At 44.7% G+C, this 18,437-nt stretch overlaps 1 protein-coding gene across 1 annotated transcript in view; it reads left to right on the top strand.

Moving 5' to 3' along the window:
• Positions 1 to 18,437, top strand: part of prkx (protein kinase X-linked) — a 68,725-nt gene that overhangs the window by 13,928 nt on the left and 36,360 nt on the right. The window contains exon 3 of the mRNA XM_055630898.1: positions 13,982 to 14,101. Within this exon, the coding sequence (XP_055486873.1) occupies positions 13,982 to 14,101 (120 nt within the window). The remainder of the gene's footprint in view (positions 1 to 13,981; positions 14,102 to 18,437) is intronic.

Raw genomic sequence — 18,437 nt, forward strand, 5'->3', positions numbered from 1 at the left:
ATTATGCCTGGATTACGCGGAACAAGCTAGAGGAAGAGGTTGCACTGACTTAGATTGTTTTCTCTGGACTGTCGGAGGTCTTGGGGAGACCTGATAGAAGAATATAAAATTATAGAGATACAGATATGGTCGGCAGTCAGAACCTTTTTCCCAGGATGGAAAATCAATTACTAGAGGGCATTAGTTTAAGGTGAGTGGGGCAAAGTTTAAATGAGATTGTGGGGTAGCTTTTTTTAATACAGAGGGTGGTGAATGTCTGGATTGTGTTTGCTGGGGTAGGCGGTTGAGGCAGATATAATTGTGGCATTTAAGACTTTTGGAAAGGCATATGGATATGCAGGAAATGAATGGATATGGATACAATACAATCAGTTTTATTTATCACATTGCACATAAAGTGCAAGTGAAATGAATTTGTCAGCAGCGGTACAATGATAAAGAACACACAAACACAATAGAAATTTAACACAAACATCCACCACAGCATTAATCACTGTGTTGGAAGGCACAGAAATTGGCCAGTCCTCCTCCATTTTCCCCCGTGGTCGGGACCTCAACCCTCCGCAGCCATCGCTGCGGGCGTCCAGATGGTAAAAGGACAAGGTAAAAGTCAAGGTAAGTCCAGGATCAGCTCTTCCCCACCAGAGACCGCGGCTTCAGGCTGGTGTAGGCCGCAGGCTGGCTGTTGAAGATTTAAAGTTCGCGCCGCAGCCAGAAGCACCGCAGACTGCAGGGCCGACAGACGAAACTCCACTCCAGGGATCCCCGGCGATGGTAAGTCGCCACCGCGCCCGCAGTAGATGTTGGCCGCGGGCCGGCGGTGGAAGCTTCTTCTACTCCCCGGGTCCCCAACGTGAGATCCCGGGCTGTAGACGCCGCGCCAGCTGGAGCTATGCAGACCGCGGCTGCCGGCTGCCATGGGCTAGCGAAACGGAGCACTCCCCTCCAGCGAGCCCCAGCGAGGGCTCGCCCGCTCCACGCCGAGAGTCCGCGCTGCGCCCACCGCTGAAGCCCCGGGCGCGTCTCCAGGAAAAGCCGCGCCGATTTTCGTTGTTAGGCCACGGGGGAGGCGACCTGGAAATGGAGGAGGCGACCGAAGCGGTTTCCCCCTCACCCCACACCACCCCCAACACAAATCGCACAGAGGAACATTAAAAACATACATTAAAACATACTTAAAAAAAAACAAAAAAAAAGTAGAAAAGAACGGACGCGCTGCTGATAGGGCGCCGGCTTGCAGCGCCCCCACTGTGTGCAGGTAGATAAGAGATGGCCATGGCATCGTGTTCAGCACAGACATTGTGGGCTGAAGGACCCGTTCTTGTGCTGTACTGTTACATGTAAGCATAAAGAAACAAATTGTACATAAATTATACATAACATTTTTAAAAGACTCTGCAAAGAAATAAACAAGACATTAGTGCAAAAGCATAATTAGAAAAAATAAGGCTACAGTATTGCAAGATGTCAGTCGCTGTGTTCTGTTGTAGGATATTGGGTCATAAAGGTTAGTTCATGACCCTTTTGGTTGTAGGAAAGTAGCTGTTCCGTAACCTGGTGTTGTGGGAATTTGGGCTTCCATATCTCCTCCCCAATGATAGCAGTGAGAAGAGTGCATGACCCGGATGGTAGGAATCCTTGATGATGGATGCAATAGCCATGAGGCAACACTTTGTGTAGATTCTTTTGATGGCTGGGATTCTTCTGATGCCTCTAATGGAAACCATTCATTAAAGGCTCTAAATCTATACTTTGTTCTGTCAAAGCTCCTACTCAGTGCAACAGAACAGAAATAAGCACTCCAATAATCCAGTATTCTTAGGATTTTGGTGATGACATGCTGGGAGATTGTCTGAACTATTCTTTTTTTAACTCATGATACAGCAGGGATTTCATTTCCTTTTTTTATTTATATAGTTTTAAGGCTTTTTAGCCCACCGAGTCTGCGCCAACCAGCGATCCCCGCATATTAACATTATCCTACACACACTAGGGCCAATTTTTATGTGTACCACGCCAATTTACCCACATACTTGTACGTCTTTGGAGTGTGGGAGAAAACCGAAGATCTCGGAGAAAACCCACGTGGTCACGGGGAGAATGTTCAAACTCCATACAAACAGCAGCTGTAGTGAAGGTGGAACCTGGGTCTGCGGCGCTGCAAGCATTGTAAGGCAGCGACTTTACTGCTGCGTCACCGTCCCCTCATTTTTAATTTGTATTAGTAATTAGTAAAACATTTTTCAGTGAACCAGCTGAGTTTAGTTTTTTATTGTCACGCAAAACCTGGTGAGTTTAAAGGGAGCATGAGAAACATGGGCCTTATAACAGGGGGTCTCCAATAGTCCAAATTTATAGGGACTAATAGGCAGGTTGTAGGAAACATTGGAATGGGACTCTGGTGAAAGTGTCGGGATTTCAAAACAAAATTGGGTCATGGACTATTGGGAGTTTCACAGTTCAGTTGACTAAGAAGCTCATTCCTAGACAAGTTATATCACTTCTGTTATGCCACCAAAGCACTTTCATGTTATGCTAGTTCTTCCTCTATTACTGTTATACTGATTGTCATTGAGAAATACAGTTGTATAAAGCACTGTTGTAATTGGAGTTTGCCTTTTGTTACTGCAAGCGTTTGTAGGCACTTAATATTTTGTATATAATATTTATTTTAGCGTCAAAATGTATCAAGTAAGAACTTTGAAGGCCTGTCCTACTATGGCGACCTAATTTGCGAGTTTAGAAGAGTTTGCGCTTGCCACAAACTCGCAGCATGGTCGACACGTGGTCCTAGGAGGTCACTGTAACTCTCCTTCATGCTGGAATTCTCTGCCTCAGAGGGCGGTGGAGGCGGGTTCTCTGGATGCTTTCAAGAGAGAGCTAGATAGGGCTCTTGAAAATAGCGGAGTCAGGGGATATGGGGAGAAGACAGGAACGGGGTACTGATTGGGGATGATCAGCCATGATCACATAGAATGGCGGTGCTGGCTCGAAGGGCCGAATGGCCTACTCCTGCACCTATTGTCTATTGAGAGAGGTTTGCGCATACTCGCGGCCTCAGTTTGGCCGAGGAAAATTTTTCAATATGCTGAAAATGTGAAATGCCCGCTAAACTTTATTAAAAGTTGTCTAGCTTCTTAAAACCTTCTCCCCTTTTCCCCTTCTCCCCTTCTCCCCTTCCCCCCCTCACCCCCCCCCCCCTTTTTAAAGGGTTAAGTACACTGTGCCAGCCGTCTTTGACCTTCCTGTTCAAAGCGGGTTTCACCTTGGCTTTGCATTGTGTGAATTTCAGACAGCGCTCCCCCGCTTTCCCTGGCCCCCGCCTTTGCTCTGTGTGTGTGATCTTCTCAGGAAGTAGAGGTACTGATGTGCTTTCTTTATAATTGCATCAGTGTTCTCGGACCAGGAGAGATCTTTGAAAATATGCACGCCCAGGAATTTTATATTCTTGACCCTTGCCACCCTCGACCCGTTGATCTAAACGGGACTATGGGCCCCAATCCTACCCCTTCCAAAGTCCACAATCAGTTACTTGGTTTTGCTGGTGTTGAGAGCCAGGTTATTGTGCTGGCACCATTTTGTCAATCGGTCGATCTCACTTCTATTCCCTGACTCGTCCCCATCAGTGATGCGTCTCACAACAGTGGTGTCGACGGCGAACTTGATGATAGAGTTCGCGCAATGTCCGGCTACGCAGTCATGAGTATAGAGTGAGTACAGCAGAGGGCTGAGCACGCAGCCTTGAGGTGCTCCCATGCTGTTTGTTATCATGGACAACACATTTCCACTGGTCTGTGAATGAGGAAGTGAAGGATGCAATTGCAAAGGGATATGCAGAGACCCAGACCTGAGAGCTTGGTAACCAGCTTGGAGGTGATGATGGTATTAAATGCCGAGCTGTAGTAGATGAATAACAGCCTGACATATTAGTTTTTGTTGTCCAAGTGGTCCAGCGCGGAGTGGAGAGCTAGTGAGATTGCATCCACCGTTGATCTATTGTGGCGGTAAGTGAACTGCAGTGGGTCCAGGTTTTTATCGAGGTACGAGTTGATTTGCACCATGATCAGCCTCTCAAAGCACTTCATCACCACAGGCGTTAGTGCCACTGGTCGATAGTCATTGAGGCACGTCACCTTGCTCTGATGACCTTTTAAAACATGTGGGAACCTCAGACCTCAGAAGTGAGAGGTTGAAAATGTCCATCAAAACTCCAGCCAGTTGGCCTGCACAGGTTTTTAGAACACGACCGGGTATACCATCAGGTCCAGGCGCTTTTCAAGGGTTCACCCCTCTGAAGGTTCTAATCGTCGATCCAGCTCGCGGTTTTTCAGGCGAGTGCCCCCGAGCTTGAAGGTCGAAGACAGTTGCTGAAAAGTCGCGTCAGTAGGACAGGCCCTTAAAGTCTGTTCCACTTGAACTTTATTGTGTTTGGCACTGACAAAACTATTATCCTCTTCTACATACATCATTTGATTATTAATTTGTTTTCATGATCTAATCATACTTGTCTCATTATATCTTCAGCATTTTACCATGAAACGGTACTTTTCAATACTCCATTTATCTACTATAATAATCAATATTGGGAATTTTGACTATTGGGACAACAACCCAGCAGCTCATCAAAATACCAGCATGAAATTGTGACTTTATCCTTTCTTATTGGTAAAGTACACCACCTGCTGACTGACTTTATCAAGCTCCTTTATTGGTAAGAGTCACAGTCCCACTGTAATGCTGACTGCGGAACTTAAGTTGGAGATGGCAATGGGAAACTCCTTTGACCATATAACAATTACAGCACGGAAACAGGCCATCTCGGCCCTACAAGTCCATGACTGTCAAATGTCCCCAGTCCCACTGCCAGCACTGTACCACCCTCCATTGCTTCTAAAGGATATGTTCATTTTTAAATGGAGAACCTGCCTCCACCAACACTGGGAACCGGTCTCTTAAAGAAGTTCCCCCCGATTCCAAACTTCTGTCCATTAATTCTGAAGTCATGTCCTCTTGTTTGAATCTTCCCAACAGGCCATCAATCAGCTGTTCACACTAGTTCTATGCTACTCCATTTTCTCACCAAGCCCTACACACCAGGAGTACTTTACAGAGACCAAGTAACCTACAAACCCGCACGTCTTTGTAATGTGGTAGGAAACCAGAGCACCTGAAGGGAACCTGCACAGTCACAGGGAGAACGTGCATACTACACACAGACAGTACCCAAGTTCCGGATTGAACCCACATCTCTGATGCTATGAGTCAGCAGCTCTACCAGCTGCATGATTATACTGCTCGTTCAATGAATGAGGCCAAATAAAAATTCTAATGCAATCCATCTCTGGCTTGACATGTAATAGGAAAAAGACTGGATAACTTTGTGATTTCAGTGGCAGAGTTGACATGGTTGGTGTGATTAACAAAGAAAACAGAATATGAGATGCAATTCCAGCAGAGTCTTCCTCCTGACAAAATGATTAAAACCCTCCTTCATTATAAACAGCACATTTCTTTGTCCGTGAAACTTATACAATGCCTCATGGCAACACCCTCAATTCTAGGCATTGACTCCTGCTGGATTATGTCATTATTTCTGCTAGGAACCCAAGGGCATTCATCACAAAACTAGGACAGCCCCGAGGACTGCCGAGGCAGCCACTGCCTTGTACCATCCATCTCCATGAGCACTAAATGGCAACCGAAACATTGCTGCAAGAAAATCGTTGTCAAATAATTCAAAAGAACCCATTCTAAACTAATCTATGATTGTGCACAGTCAGTTCACCTCAAACAGCCTGATGTTTGCCATCTAATGGTGTGTGCAGTCTAAATGGGGTGTGCAGTCTGCTTTGAAGCATAATCGGCATACATGAAGAGTATCGTGCTCTTTATTAGGAAACAAAACAGATTTGATGAAAATAACCAGAAAGTTCAGGAGCTAATTGTGAATGCTTTGCTTTTGTGGACTCCGCACAATCATGCATGTGTAGAAAAATGCCCAGATCTACGGACATCGATAGCCCAATAAAAAAATTGTGATCTAAAGAACAGATACACTGTGAGGGGGGGAAAAAAACCAGAGAAACCAAAACTTTATCACCCATTGTGCCTGGATTCTTTAGTACCCAAACTGAAGAATATACCTCACCAAAAGGCAACGTTGGCAGCGAGCTTACTAAATACTGATGCTGGCAACACCGACTGAAAGCACCATTTTGAAGATTTCCTTAATGGAGACATTTTGATGACAAATGGAGGAATGACTGGATTGGGTGCAAGTCTTTGATTATGTTGGCTACTTTTTCAACGCAGCATAAAGTACAGATGGAGTCGATGGTGGAAATTTTAATCTGTGTGATGGACTGGGCTACATCTACAACTCTGTGCAATTTATTGAGGTCTTGGGCAGCTGTTAACAAACCAAGCTGATGTAACTGAGCAGTATGCTTTTTACAGTGTCTGTAAGATTGATTGGAGATATGCAAAATTTCCTCAGTCTCCTGAGGAAGTTGAAGTATTGGAATGCCTTCATAGAAACATAGAAAATAGGTGCAGGAGTAGGCCATTCGGCCCTTCGAGCCTGCACCACCATTCAATATGATCATGGCTGATCATCCAACTCGGTATTCTGTACCTGCCTTCTCTCCATACCCCCTGATCCCTTTAGCCACAAGGGCCACATCTAACTCACTCTTAAATATAGCCAATGAACTGGCCTCAGCTACCCTCTGTGGCAGAGAATTCCAGAGATTAACCACTCTGTGTGAAAAATGTTTTCCTCATCTCAGTCCTAAAAGATTTCCCCCTTATCCTTAAACTGTGACCCCATGTTCTGGACTTCCCCAACATCAGGAACAATCTTCCTGCCTATCCAACCCCTTAAGAATTTTGTAAGTTTCTATAAGTTCCCCCCTCAATCTTCTAAATTCTAGCGAGTACAAGCCGAGTCTATCCAGTCTTTCTTCATATGAAAGTCCTGACATCCCAGGAATCAGTCTGGTGAACCTTCTCTGTACTCCCTCTATGGTGAGAATGTCTTTCCTCAGATTAGGAGACCAAAACTTTACGCAATACTCCAGGTGTGGTCTCACCAAGACCCTGTACAACTGCAGTAGAACCTCCCTGCTCCTATACTCAAATCCTTTTGCTATGAATGCTAACATACCATTCGCTTTCATCACTGCCTGCTGCACCTGCATGCCTACTTTAACCCAACAAATTTACACCAAATAATCCTCCGCCATTTCCGCCACCTCCAACGTGACCCCACCACTCGCCACATCTTCCCATCTCCCCTTATGTCTGCCTTCCGCAAAGACCGCTCCCTCCGCAACTCCCTTGGCAATTCTTCCCTTCCCTCCCGTACCACCCCCTCCCCGGGCACTTTCTGTTGTAACCGCAAGAAATGCAACACCTGTCCCTTCACCTCCCCCCTCGAATCCATTCAAGGACCCAAGCAGTGTTCCAGGTGCGACAAAGGTTCACCTGTATCTCCTCCAACCTCATCTACTGCATCCGCTGCTCTAGATGTCAGCTGATTTACATCGGGGAGACTAAGCGGAGGTTGGGCAATCGTTTCGCCGAACACCTCCGCTCAGTCCGCAATAACCTACCTGAACTGCCTGCGGCTCAGCACTTCAACTCCCCCTCCCATTCCCAATCCGACCTCTCTGCCCTGGGTCTCCTCCATTGCCAGAGTGAGCAACACCGGAAATTGGAGGAACAGCACCTCATATTCCGCCTGGGTTGCTTGCGTCCGGATGGCATGAACGTTGAATTCTCCCAGTTTTGCTAGCCCTTGCTGTCTCCTCCCCTTCCTTAACCCTCGAGCTGTCTCCTCCCATCCCCCCGCCCTCGGGCTCCTCCTCCTCCCTTTTTCCTTCCTTCTCCCCCCCCACCCCCCATCAGTCTGAAGAAGGGTTTCGGCCCGAAACGTCGCCTATTTCCTTCGCTCCAAAGATGCTGCTGCACCCGCTGAGTTTCTCCAGTATTTTTGTGTACCTGCCTACTATTAATGACTGGTGTACCATGACACCCATGTCTCGTTGCATCTCCCTTTTTCCTAATCGGCCACCATTCAGATAATTGTCTACTTTCCTGTTTTTGCCACCAAAGTGGATAACCTCACATTTATCCACATTATACTGCATCTGCCATGCATTTACCCACTCACCCAGCCTATCCAAGTCACCTTGCAGTCTCCTAGCATCCTCCTCGCAGTTAACACTGCCCCCCAGCTTCGTGTCATCTGCAAACTTGGAGATGTTGCATTCAATTCCCTCGTCCAAATCATTAATATATATTGTAAATAGCTGGGGTCCCAGCACTGAGCCTTGCGGTACCACACTAGTAACTGCCTGCCATTGTGAAAAGGACCCATTCACTCCTACTCTTTGCTTCCTGTCTGCCAGCCAGTTCTCTATCCACATCAATACTGAACCCCCAATACCGTGTGCTTTAAGTTTGTATACTAATCTCTTATGTGGGACCTTGTCGAAAGCCTTCTGAAAGTCCAGATATAACACATCCACTGGTTCTCCCTTATCCACTCTACTAGTTACATCCTCGAAAAATTATTTTAGATTCGTCAGACATGATTTACCTTTCATAAATCCATGCTGACTTTGTCCAATGATTTCACCACTTTCCAAATGTGCTGCTATCCCATCTTTAATAACTGATTCTAGCAGTTTTCCCCACTAACGATGTTAGACTAACTGGTCTGTAATTCCCCGTTTTCTCTCTCCCTCCCTTTTTAAAAAGTGGGGTTGCATTAGCTACCCTCCAATCCTCAGGAACTACTCCAGAATCTAAAGAGTTTTGAAAAATTATCACTAATGTATCCACTATTTCTGGGGCTACTTCCTTAAGTACTCTAGGATGCAGCCTATCTGGCCCTGGGGATTTATCGGCCTTTAATCCATTCAATTTACCTAAAACCATTTCCCCGCTAACCTGGATTTCACTCAGTTCTTCCATCTCATTTGACTCCAGGTCCTCTTCTATTTCCGGCAGATTATTTATGTCTTCCTTAGTGAAGACAGAACCAAAGTAGTTATTCAATTGGTCTGCCATGTCCTTGTTCCCCATGATCAATTCACCTGTTTCTGGCTGCAAGGGACCTACATTTGTTTTAACTAATCTTTTTCTCTTCACATATGTATAAAATCTTTTAAGAATTTTGTGGGTTCTTCTTGCCTTTGAGGCTGCAGAAGTTATGTAATGCCCTCCAGGCGCGCTGTAGCCAGTTCAATGTGCTGTTGTCACGGACCGTGAGGTCTACCAGGGGGGCGGAGGACAGCGCAGTCGAAAGTTACGTGCTGCGCTGTTTGCTGGTCTGCTCCACACACAGGCTGCTGATGAACGCAGCCCCCAGCGATGCATGTTGGCGTTGAACTGGCCGACCCCTGTAAGGAGCCGGTTAAGGGCGACCCACTCTTTGCGGGACAGGTCCGAGCTGGGTGGAGCTGTGATGTTCGGTGCAACAGTTAATTGGGGAGGTCGCAAAGTCTGTTCCCAGCTGGTTCGTCGTGGGTTTTCCATCAATACTGTAGGTCTCCAACAGATCATTGGTAATATTAATGCCAATGAACTTGAAGCTCTCAACCATTTTAACTTTGGTGTAACTGCATGCATGAGCAATATATGGTGGCCAATTAACCCACCAATCGCATCTTTTGGATGTGATAGGAAACCCACGATGTCACAGAGAAACGTGCAAACCGCCCTGACAGCAGCACGTGTCAGAATTGAATCCAGGTCGTTGGATGCAGTATTAGCTCTACTAGCTGCAACTGTAACATTAATAGGAAACCCTCTAATATCTTTCTCCATTTCACAATCAAAATCACCCCAAACTTTGTCATCAGTATATTGTGTGCAAAAACATTTGGAAACCAAGCTCCATTGTTGCTTCTTTTATGTTAAGGAAAGGATGGGACTTGATCTAAAGCTCTGAAATGCAAATGATTTTTGGCAGCCTGCCCTTCTGTGACAATCTGGGTTCATGACAAGATTGTCCAGGCCAAGGCAAATATAATTTGCTGTATTTTAAAATAAGTTCTTCTGGCGAGTAATCGAATCTGGAGAAGGTTGTGAGGAATGTGGAATAACTGGGATTAGTGTCTGATGGTTGGTGTGGATTTTGTTTCCGTTTCTGTACAACGCTATGATTGTTGCAAGTGACCTTAATTTTGTATATGTACTGTGCCTATTCTAACACCAGATGGTGATATAATCCTCCAGTGAGGATGACATACCTAATTACAAAACCTCCCATGTTGTGTGACTTCTTGTCTTCAACTTTAGACAATATGGTACATTTTATTTTGAAAATTGCTGCCAAAATCTCAACCAAGGATTTGAACATGCATCCTCTCCTTGAGCATCGTCATGGCCATGTGTAGGCTGGCAAACGACTCTTGGAGTACATCTTCAAACGGTATTGTGCTTTGTTAAAGCCTGATTATTCATATATTTATATCTGAAAACATGCTGGATCATTAAAACCACATTGCTTGGTACCTGAAGCAGATGTGGATAATGGTGCGTGTTCGTCTATGACATCTATTCATTTACAATTGTACTTACAGTGCCATAAACCCAGAAGTGGATCTCCTTGGAGTTCAGATGTTCTCTAGTATGTTCAGATTTTTTTAATAGTCCTCAGAAATAAATGACAAAAAAATGGTACTAAAGCATCCTCAGCTTTGTTTACTTGACAGTTGATAAATAATATCTGCCTCTAATATTGCATCAACTGTATCAGATTATAATTTTTTTTATCGTATTGGTAACATTCTCTTGCCCTCTTGGAAAACATATTCTGGAATCTTAGTTCATGTGTTGGCTCTGTAGAATTATGCTGGAGTTATTCAATTACTTTAACAGATGAGCAACATTGTATTCTTACTATTGCACGTCAAATCAGGAATGAAAATCTGAATTGTTTAGTTTCTTTGCACCACACTGCACTAACATTCGTGCTGTCATAGAACTGATGTGCTTCGGTGTCGCCTGAGGCATGCACTGTCCTGTTCCTCATCATAAACCAGAACCGATTGACCATTGCTTGAGCTATTATTCTTGAAAGTTGAAAATCTATAAATAACTGGAAAGTACAGATGGTTCAAGAAAGAGCTATTTCCAAATGCCAAAATGTATGCATCTGAAGTCGGTGCTGTAAAATTCTGTAAATTTAGAAAAGGGAATGTTGTGTGTGTGTTTTACTTGTAACTCTCAAGCAATTGCAACCAAATGTAACTTTTGTAATTTTGTACCATATGCAAAATTACAAATTATTATTGACCTTTTCACTAAACAGTCATGTTTCCAGGAAGGAGCCAAATCATTCAATGAAATTTGACAATTATCGATGTGTACAATTAAAAAAATATTGCTGACTGACTTTCCTCAAAGATATTTGTACTACATTGATCATACAGCCAGACTTTGTGTGTCCAACAAGCATTCATTTAAGGATAGTTTTTATTTGTGAATAAAGTATAATGAGACCATGCAAAATAATGGTGATCTCTCACATATGGGGGGATGGGGGGGGGGGGGGGGGGGGAGAAAGGGGAGAGGGGGAATAGATGGTTTTTACTCAGGAAATTTTACTCAGCCGTGATATTTTGAACATTTGGAAATCTTGTTCTTGCTTTGTGGCATCTTGAAATCAGTCATTGCAACTTTTGTAACCATCATATTTATGTAGCTGCACCAATTGAGTGTTCATTTAGTGGTATTCCCCAAATATATTGATTCCAATGACGAGACTGAGTATGAGGTAGGAGATAGAGAACTTAATAGTATCAACAACTTCTGCCTCAATACTAAGGAACTAGTTATTAATTTCAGGAAGCAAGGTGGTGTACACGCCCAGTGCATCAAAGGTGCTGAAATGGAGATAGTAGTGCACTTCAAGTTCCTAGGTATAAATATCACCAGCAACTTGTTTTGGACCAACCACATGAAGCTACGGTCAGGAAGGCACACAGCGCCGCACTCAATTATTGTAAGAAATCCCACTTAAGCGAAACGTCCTTCAATGATTAGTACAGCTTCAAGTAGTCAGAGTCTTAAACGTTATATGCTCAGTTGTAGTGAAATTTGGGTATTGGTAAAAAAATATATTAATTGATTTCAATAAGGAATAACTTGCAGTAACCAACTGAACTGAGGCATTCCCTCGTGATCTAGGGTGACTTGCATCCATGAGTTCAGATGTGACCGATAAGATGAGAGCTGAAGGTTGTTTCCGTCTGTCCACTATTTTGTTGGCTATCTGTGTGTTCCTGATTCTCAACACCAATGCTCAAACACTTTGAGCAGTCATGGGCCAGGAATTTGCAGAAGAAAGGAGGAGTGTTGCTTTTTTTGTTTCAAGGAAGCTTTCAGTGGCGGCGCGACTCGCGTTGCAGCGGCCCCCACTGCCTGTCTCTTTTATTTTTATTTTTTGTCTAGTTAAATGTAGTTGTTCATGGTTTTTTAATACTGTTTTTAATTGTGTATATGTGGGGGGCGGGGGAGGAAGGGGGAAACTTTTAAAATCTCTTCCCTGCACGGGAGTTCCGACCTTTTCCCTGTCGGGTCTCCGTTGTCGTTTTGGGCCTAGCACCGTGGAGCGGCCTCCAACCGGAATGACCTGGGAGCTCCAGTCGTGGAGCTGCGGACTTACCACTGTGGGGCTGGCCGGCCTCGGAGCGTGGGGGAGCGGTGGTGGCTCGCTGCTGCGGCCCGACTCTGGAGCTCGGAGGCTCCAGCTGCAGGCCGGTGGACTGTGACATCGGGAGCTCACGGGACCGGGTGGGAGACCGCTTTCCAGAGCTCCCGCAACGCAATTTCACCAGCCCGTGTCGCGGGGTTGGAACGACCCGGAGCGGGGCCGTACATCGCCCGGCGTGGCCTTAAATGGCCGTGGGACTTACCATCGCCCGCCTGGGGCTTCAACATCAGGAGAAAAATGATGCAGGGGAGACAAAAGACTTTGCCTTCCATCACAATGAGGAGGAGATTCACTGTGATGGATGTTTGTGTGAATTGAATTGTTTGTGTGTCTTGTAGGAATTGTTTGGTTTGTATGGCTGTAGAAACAGAGTTTCGTTTGAGCCTCACTGAGGTTCAAATGACATGGAATAAATAGTGTATTGTATTGAATAAGTTTGAATCTTTCAATTTGTCCACCTAGTAATCCACAGGAGTCTGGTGCCAGTTGTACAATTGATTTGTCCTCTCCAGTGGAACCAAATGAAAATTGGAGTCTTAAAGCTGGGGATTTTGACCTGAGATAGGAAATGGATGCTGATTTATTAACCCATCCAGTAGAATTGGAGGGATTTGCAGCCATCACATTAGTGGTATTTTTCTAATACTTTGAGTTTAATGAAGTTGGTAGCCCAACTCTCAGAAGCATATAGGAGGGCAGGGATCACTGCGCTGGGTTGCCCTTGTGTTTTGTATCTGATCTTGATCTTTAAACATCCTTTTCTTCAATCGAGCGAAGGCCATGCTTGAACTGTGAAGTCGCTGGTGAATTTCATCCAAGTCCTTGTCTGGGCTGAGAAATGGTTCTTGAAAAAGGAGCGGCTCGCTTTTCGAGAGTATCTCCATGCACCGTCATTGTTGGAGGACAATATTACATAGAGGGGGCAGGTTAGGAGAAATCCATTGTTTTGCAGGTGTTATATGAAAGGTCTGGCTGCATCAATGAACAAATCAATGCTAGCTTGGAGATCAGCCTCTAAGCATGCGTGAATGCATGTATTGCCTGTGTTACAAAGTCGTCAAATTAGGATGTTTTGAATCCCATTGCTGCATTAATTTTATAAATTATTGATTTGAGACTGCAGCGCTAGTTTTTTTAAATATGCTCTTCATTAAATGTATTAAAAAGTCAGTTTTTGATCATTATTACTGGCTAATCCATTACCATATTTAGCAGATTCTCTCAACAAAATAACTTTTATTTGCTCTTTTCTAGAACTTGGACTCTCTGTGGAACTCCAGAATACCTTGCACCAGAAGTCATCCAGAGTAAAGGTCATGGAAGAGCTGTGGACTGGTGGGCATTAGGCGTGCTGATGTTTGAAATGCTTTCAGGGTAGGTCTTTGTGGAGAGTTTTCAGCTGACTTCTATAACCTTGCATAATATTACTGAAGTAGGGTCTCGACCCGAAACGTCACCCATTCTTTCTCTCCGGAGATGCTGCCTGACCCGCTGTGTTACTCCAGCATTTTGTGTCTACCCATAATATTACTAGCATCCCTGCTCTTTTATAACTATTGTTTGGCAAAAACTGAATCTTAAAATTATTTTACAAGTCCCCTTTCAGAAATAAAACAACGTGTAAAAGTGGTTTAGCAGCGGATTGCTGGTACATTTGCTGTTGGATATTCGCACAGTTTGGATTTGACATTATTCATTTAACCTTTTGGCATTGTGAAAGAAGTAACTATTGAAAAATGGATGCGTTTTATTGTATATATATCCAGACATGACACTGAATCCAGGCTTTGCCAATATCCTGTGGTAGGGAGTACTCTAGCCAACCACCCCATGCTCTGCAGAACATCACGGATGAAGGCGAGATGGGAAACAAGTGATCCCTTTACTATATTTTGAACACGAGTGGTGTTTGAGAATAATACAATTCTGAAATAACAGGCTGGAAAAATTCCAATAATGGTGCCAACTCCATCTCCACTAAAGGTTGTCCTTGCAATCTCAAGACTTTCAAAAAGCCTTTGACAAGGGCCCACGCAAGAAATTAGTGTGCAAAATTAGAGCACATTATTTCGGGGGTAGGGTATTGACATGGATAGAGAACTGAATGACAGACAGGAAGCAAAGAGTAGGAATTAACGGGTCCTTTTCAGAATGGCAGGCAGTGACTAGTGGGGTGTCGCAAGGCTCAGTGCTGGGTCCCAGTTATTTACAATATACATTAATGATTTAGACAAAGGAATTAAATGTAACCTCCATGTTTACGGATGACACAAAGCTGAGTGGCAACGTGAGCTGCGAGGAGAATGCTATGAGGCTGCAGGGTGACTTGGATAGGTTGGGTGAGTGGGCAGATGCAGTATAAGTTGGATAAATGTGAGGTTATCCACTTTGGTGGCAAGAACAAGAAAGCTAATTATTATCTGAATAGTGTCAGATTAGCAAAAGGGGAAGTGCAACGATACCTGGGTGTCCTTGCACATCAGTCACTGAAAGTAAGCATACAGGTACAGCTGGCAGTGAAGAAAGCAAATGGCATGTTGGCCTTCATAGCGAGAGGATTTATAGGAGCAAGGAGGTCCTACTGCAATTGTACTGGGCTCTAGTGAGACCACACCTGGAGTATTGTCTGCCGTTGAGGAAGGACCTTCTTGCTATTGATGAAGTACAGTGTAGGTTCACCAGGTTAATTCCCAGGATGGCGGGACTGAAATTTGATGAAATAATGGATCAACTGGAATTTAGAAGGATGAGAGGATATCTTGTAGAAACATGTAAAATTCTTAAGAGATTGGACAGGCTAGATGCAGGAGAAATGTTCCCGATGTTGGGGGAGTCCAGAACAGGGGTCACAGTTTAAGAATAAGTTTAGGACTGAGATGAGGAAACACTTTTTCACCCAGAGAGTTGTGAATCTGTGGAATTCTACAATACAATACAATACAATTTATGCCTTTTGGCATTGTGAAAGAAGTAACTATTGAAAAATGATTGCGTTTTATTGTATATATATCCAGACATGACACTGAATCCAGGCTTTGCCAATATCCTGTGGTAGGGAGTACACTAGCCAACCACCCCATGCTCTGCAGAACATCACGGATGAAGGCGAGATGGGAGTGGGGGCCAATTCACTAGATGTTTTCAAGAGAGTTAGATATAGCTCTTAGGGTTAACAGAATCAAGGAATACGGGGAGATGGCAGGAACGGGGTACTGATTTCGGATGATCAGTCATGGTCATATTGAATGGCTGTGCAGGCTCGAAGGGCCGAATAGCCTACTCTTGCACTTATTTTCTATGTTTCTATGATAGATGGTGTTTTTACCATTAAGCTGAAAATAATTTACTGTGGCTCAGTTAAAATATATTTGCGATGATGATAATTTAAGTATCAATCATAAAAAAATATACTAAACAGCTGTGACAAGTTTTAAAATAATTTAAACCCATTTAGGATCTTCATTTCTCTTCATTTCATGTTTATATATTTTAAATTACTGCAAAGTACTTGCTAAAACATCCCTAATTGCACATCAGTCTACTTGTCAGTTTTTTTAAGGAACTCGTTTACACATGCTTAGTATAATTCAGCATGATGGCTTTCTAACAGATCGATAGATCCTTATCTAACATGCATGCACAAGATTGTTTAAATGAAAGGCCTAAAAAATAATGGTGACTGATTTTTCTTTTTTCACCTCTCGCTTCTGCAGTGCACTATATTTGCACCCAATTATAGTACTGACTGTTGCAAGAAAATAGTGAAATTAAACGAGAACTTATCAGTTTGAAGTTTGATCTTTATTTAATGAGGAGTTACGATGAGGGATTACGTGAAGAACCCCGCCAGTCCGCATGCGCGTCAATCTTCAAAGCAGCGCCGTGAAATCACAGATAACAGAAATTGAAGTAGCATAGTGAGATTAGAAACCTAGAAACTACCAGATGCCTTTGTGATATGAGGGCTGGGAGCGGTGGGCATGCAATCGCTCATCATAACTCCTCATAAAATAAAGATCAAACTTCAAACTGGTAAGTTCGCGATTAATCTTACTATTTTACTTCAGTCAAGCGAGTGATTCCGTGAAGACTTCAAAGCTCTGTGATTTCATGCCGTGGATACGAATCCCTGCGACACACTGCCTTGGTTGACATAGGATGAGTAATAACAAATAAAGCATTCCAACATAATACAGACTTAACCATGTTGATGCTTTATTCAACAAAAGGAAAAAATAATAGCGACCCCCTCTGTCCCAGGGGGAAGCTACAAAACAGAATTTAGAATCGAGTGCCCAAATACCCCCGTTGAGGCAAGAGGTTTGTGATAGAACCTCTCAAACGTCAATTCACTGGACCATCCTACGATCGCGAGGATTTGGTCGTGACGGACATCCTGTGCCCTCGCTGCTGACGTTGAAGTCGCCCAGGTGGAGTGAGATTTAAACACATCAGTGTCCACTCCAGCACAAACCAGAACCTGTTTTAACCACCACCTTGAGATGGTCTGTACTGACACCTTGTTATGAGGCTATTTATGACTGACGAATACAGCCAATTCGGAGCCTCTGAGGCTCTTGGTGACCTTGATGTACTGCTGTAAGTGCATGATGACACAGAGGCGAAGGTGTATGGGGTATGTCACAAAATTAAGATTAAGCTCTGATGTCCCTGGCCTGCTCTGCTTAAGTAAATCATAAACATGGGCCACTAGGGGCGCTGCACTGGCAGCAGCCTCTGCCTACAGCCTGTCTGTTACTTCTGTCTTTTTTATTATTTTTAGTTAGTCCAAAATGCTGTGTTGGGGGAAACTAACTTTTCTATGTGGGGGAGGGGGGCAGGGTAAGGGGGGAAACCATTGCTCAGTCTCTTCCTGGCGGGGACGCGACTATTTCTCCGAGTCGCGTCCTCGCCCCCCCACCTCGCGGCCTACCAGCTGGATCGGAACGGCCTTTCCTGCCAGGGACCGGGAACCGGACCAGGGCTGCTACAGTGGCGGCGCAGCGCTGGAGTCACCGCGGAGCGGGCGATGCCGACCTGGGTCGCCGTTGGAGCTCCGGAGAGTTGGGCCGTTGCTCCAACATCGTGGAGCTCTGGTGTGGAGAGCTTCCAACGCGGGCGGCGCTGAACAACATCGTGGAGTCCTTGGGCGTCTTGCAGAGGGTCTCCAGCAGCAGTCTCCACCCGGCGTGGCCTGCGGACTTTGGGAGCCGCAGACTCCGGTAGGAGGGGGCCGACTTGTGTCCACGCCGCTGAGGACGTCCCGCAGCCTCGACGTCGGACTTTTAACACCCCGCCGTGCAGTCCTGGACATCGGGTCGCCCGTAGCGGCAACTGCGGAGGGCGTGGGGAGGCCCTGGCCACGGGGAATAGTGGAGGAAGAAGACTGACTTTGGTGCCTTCCCACACAGTGGGGAACTTTGATTCTGCTGTGTGGGGATGTTTTATGTCAAACCCTATAGTGTGTTGTGTCCTGTTGATTTTTATTGTATGGCTGTATGGAAATTCATTTCACTGTGCCATCAGGCACACGTGACAATTAAATCTATCTTGAATCTTGTAACATAAAAAGTTATGCTATTTACAGACGAAACCATTCTGTCCAGTCGAAGCTTCTGCAACGTCTGGACGCGTTGCGCTGAAATCAGCGCCATGAGCATGACCACCTTGAGAGTCAGTCTGGCCAATGACAGAGATGTTGCTGGAGCCC

The sequence above is a fragment of the Leucoraja erinacea genome, unplaced genomic scaffold (assembly GCF_028641065.1).
Source record: "Leucoraja erinacea ecotype New England unplaced genomic scaffold, Leri_hhj_1 Leri_56S, whole genome shotgun sequence".
Lineage (NCBI taxonomy): Eukaryota > Metazoa > Chordata > Chondrichthyes > Rajiformes > Rajidae > Leucoraja > Leucoraja erinaceus.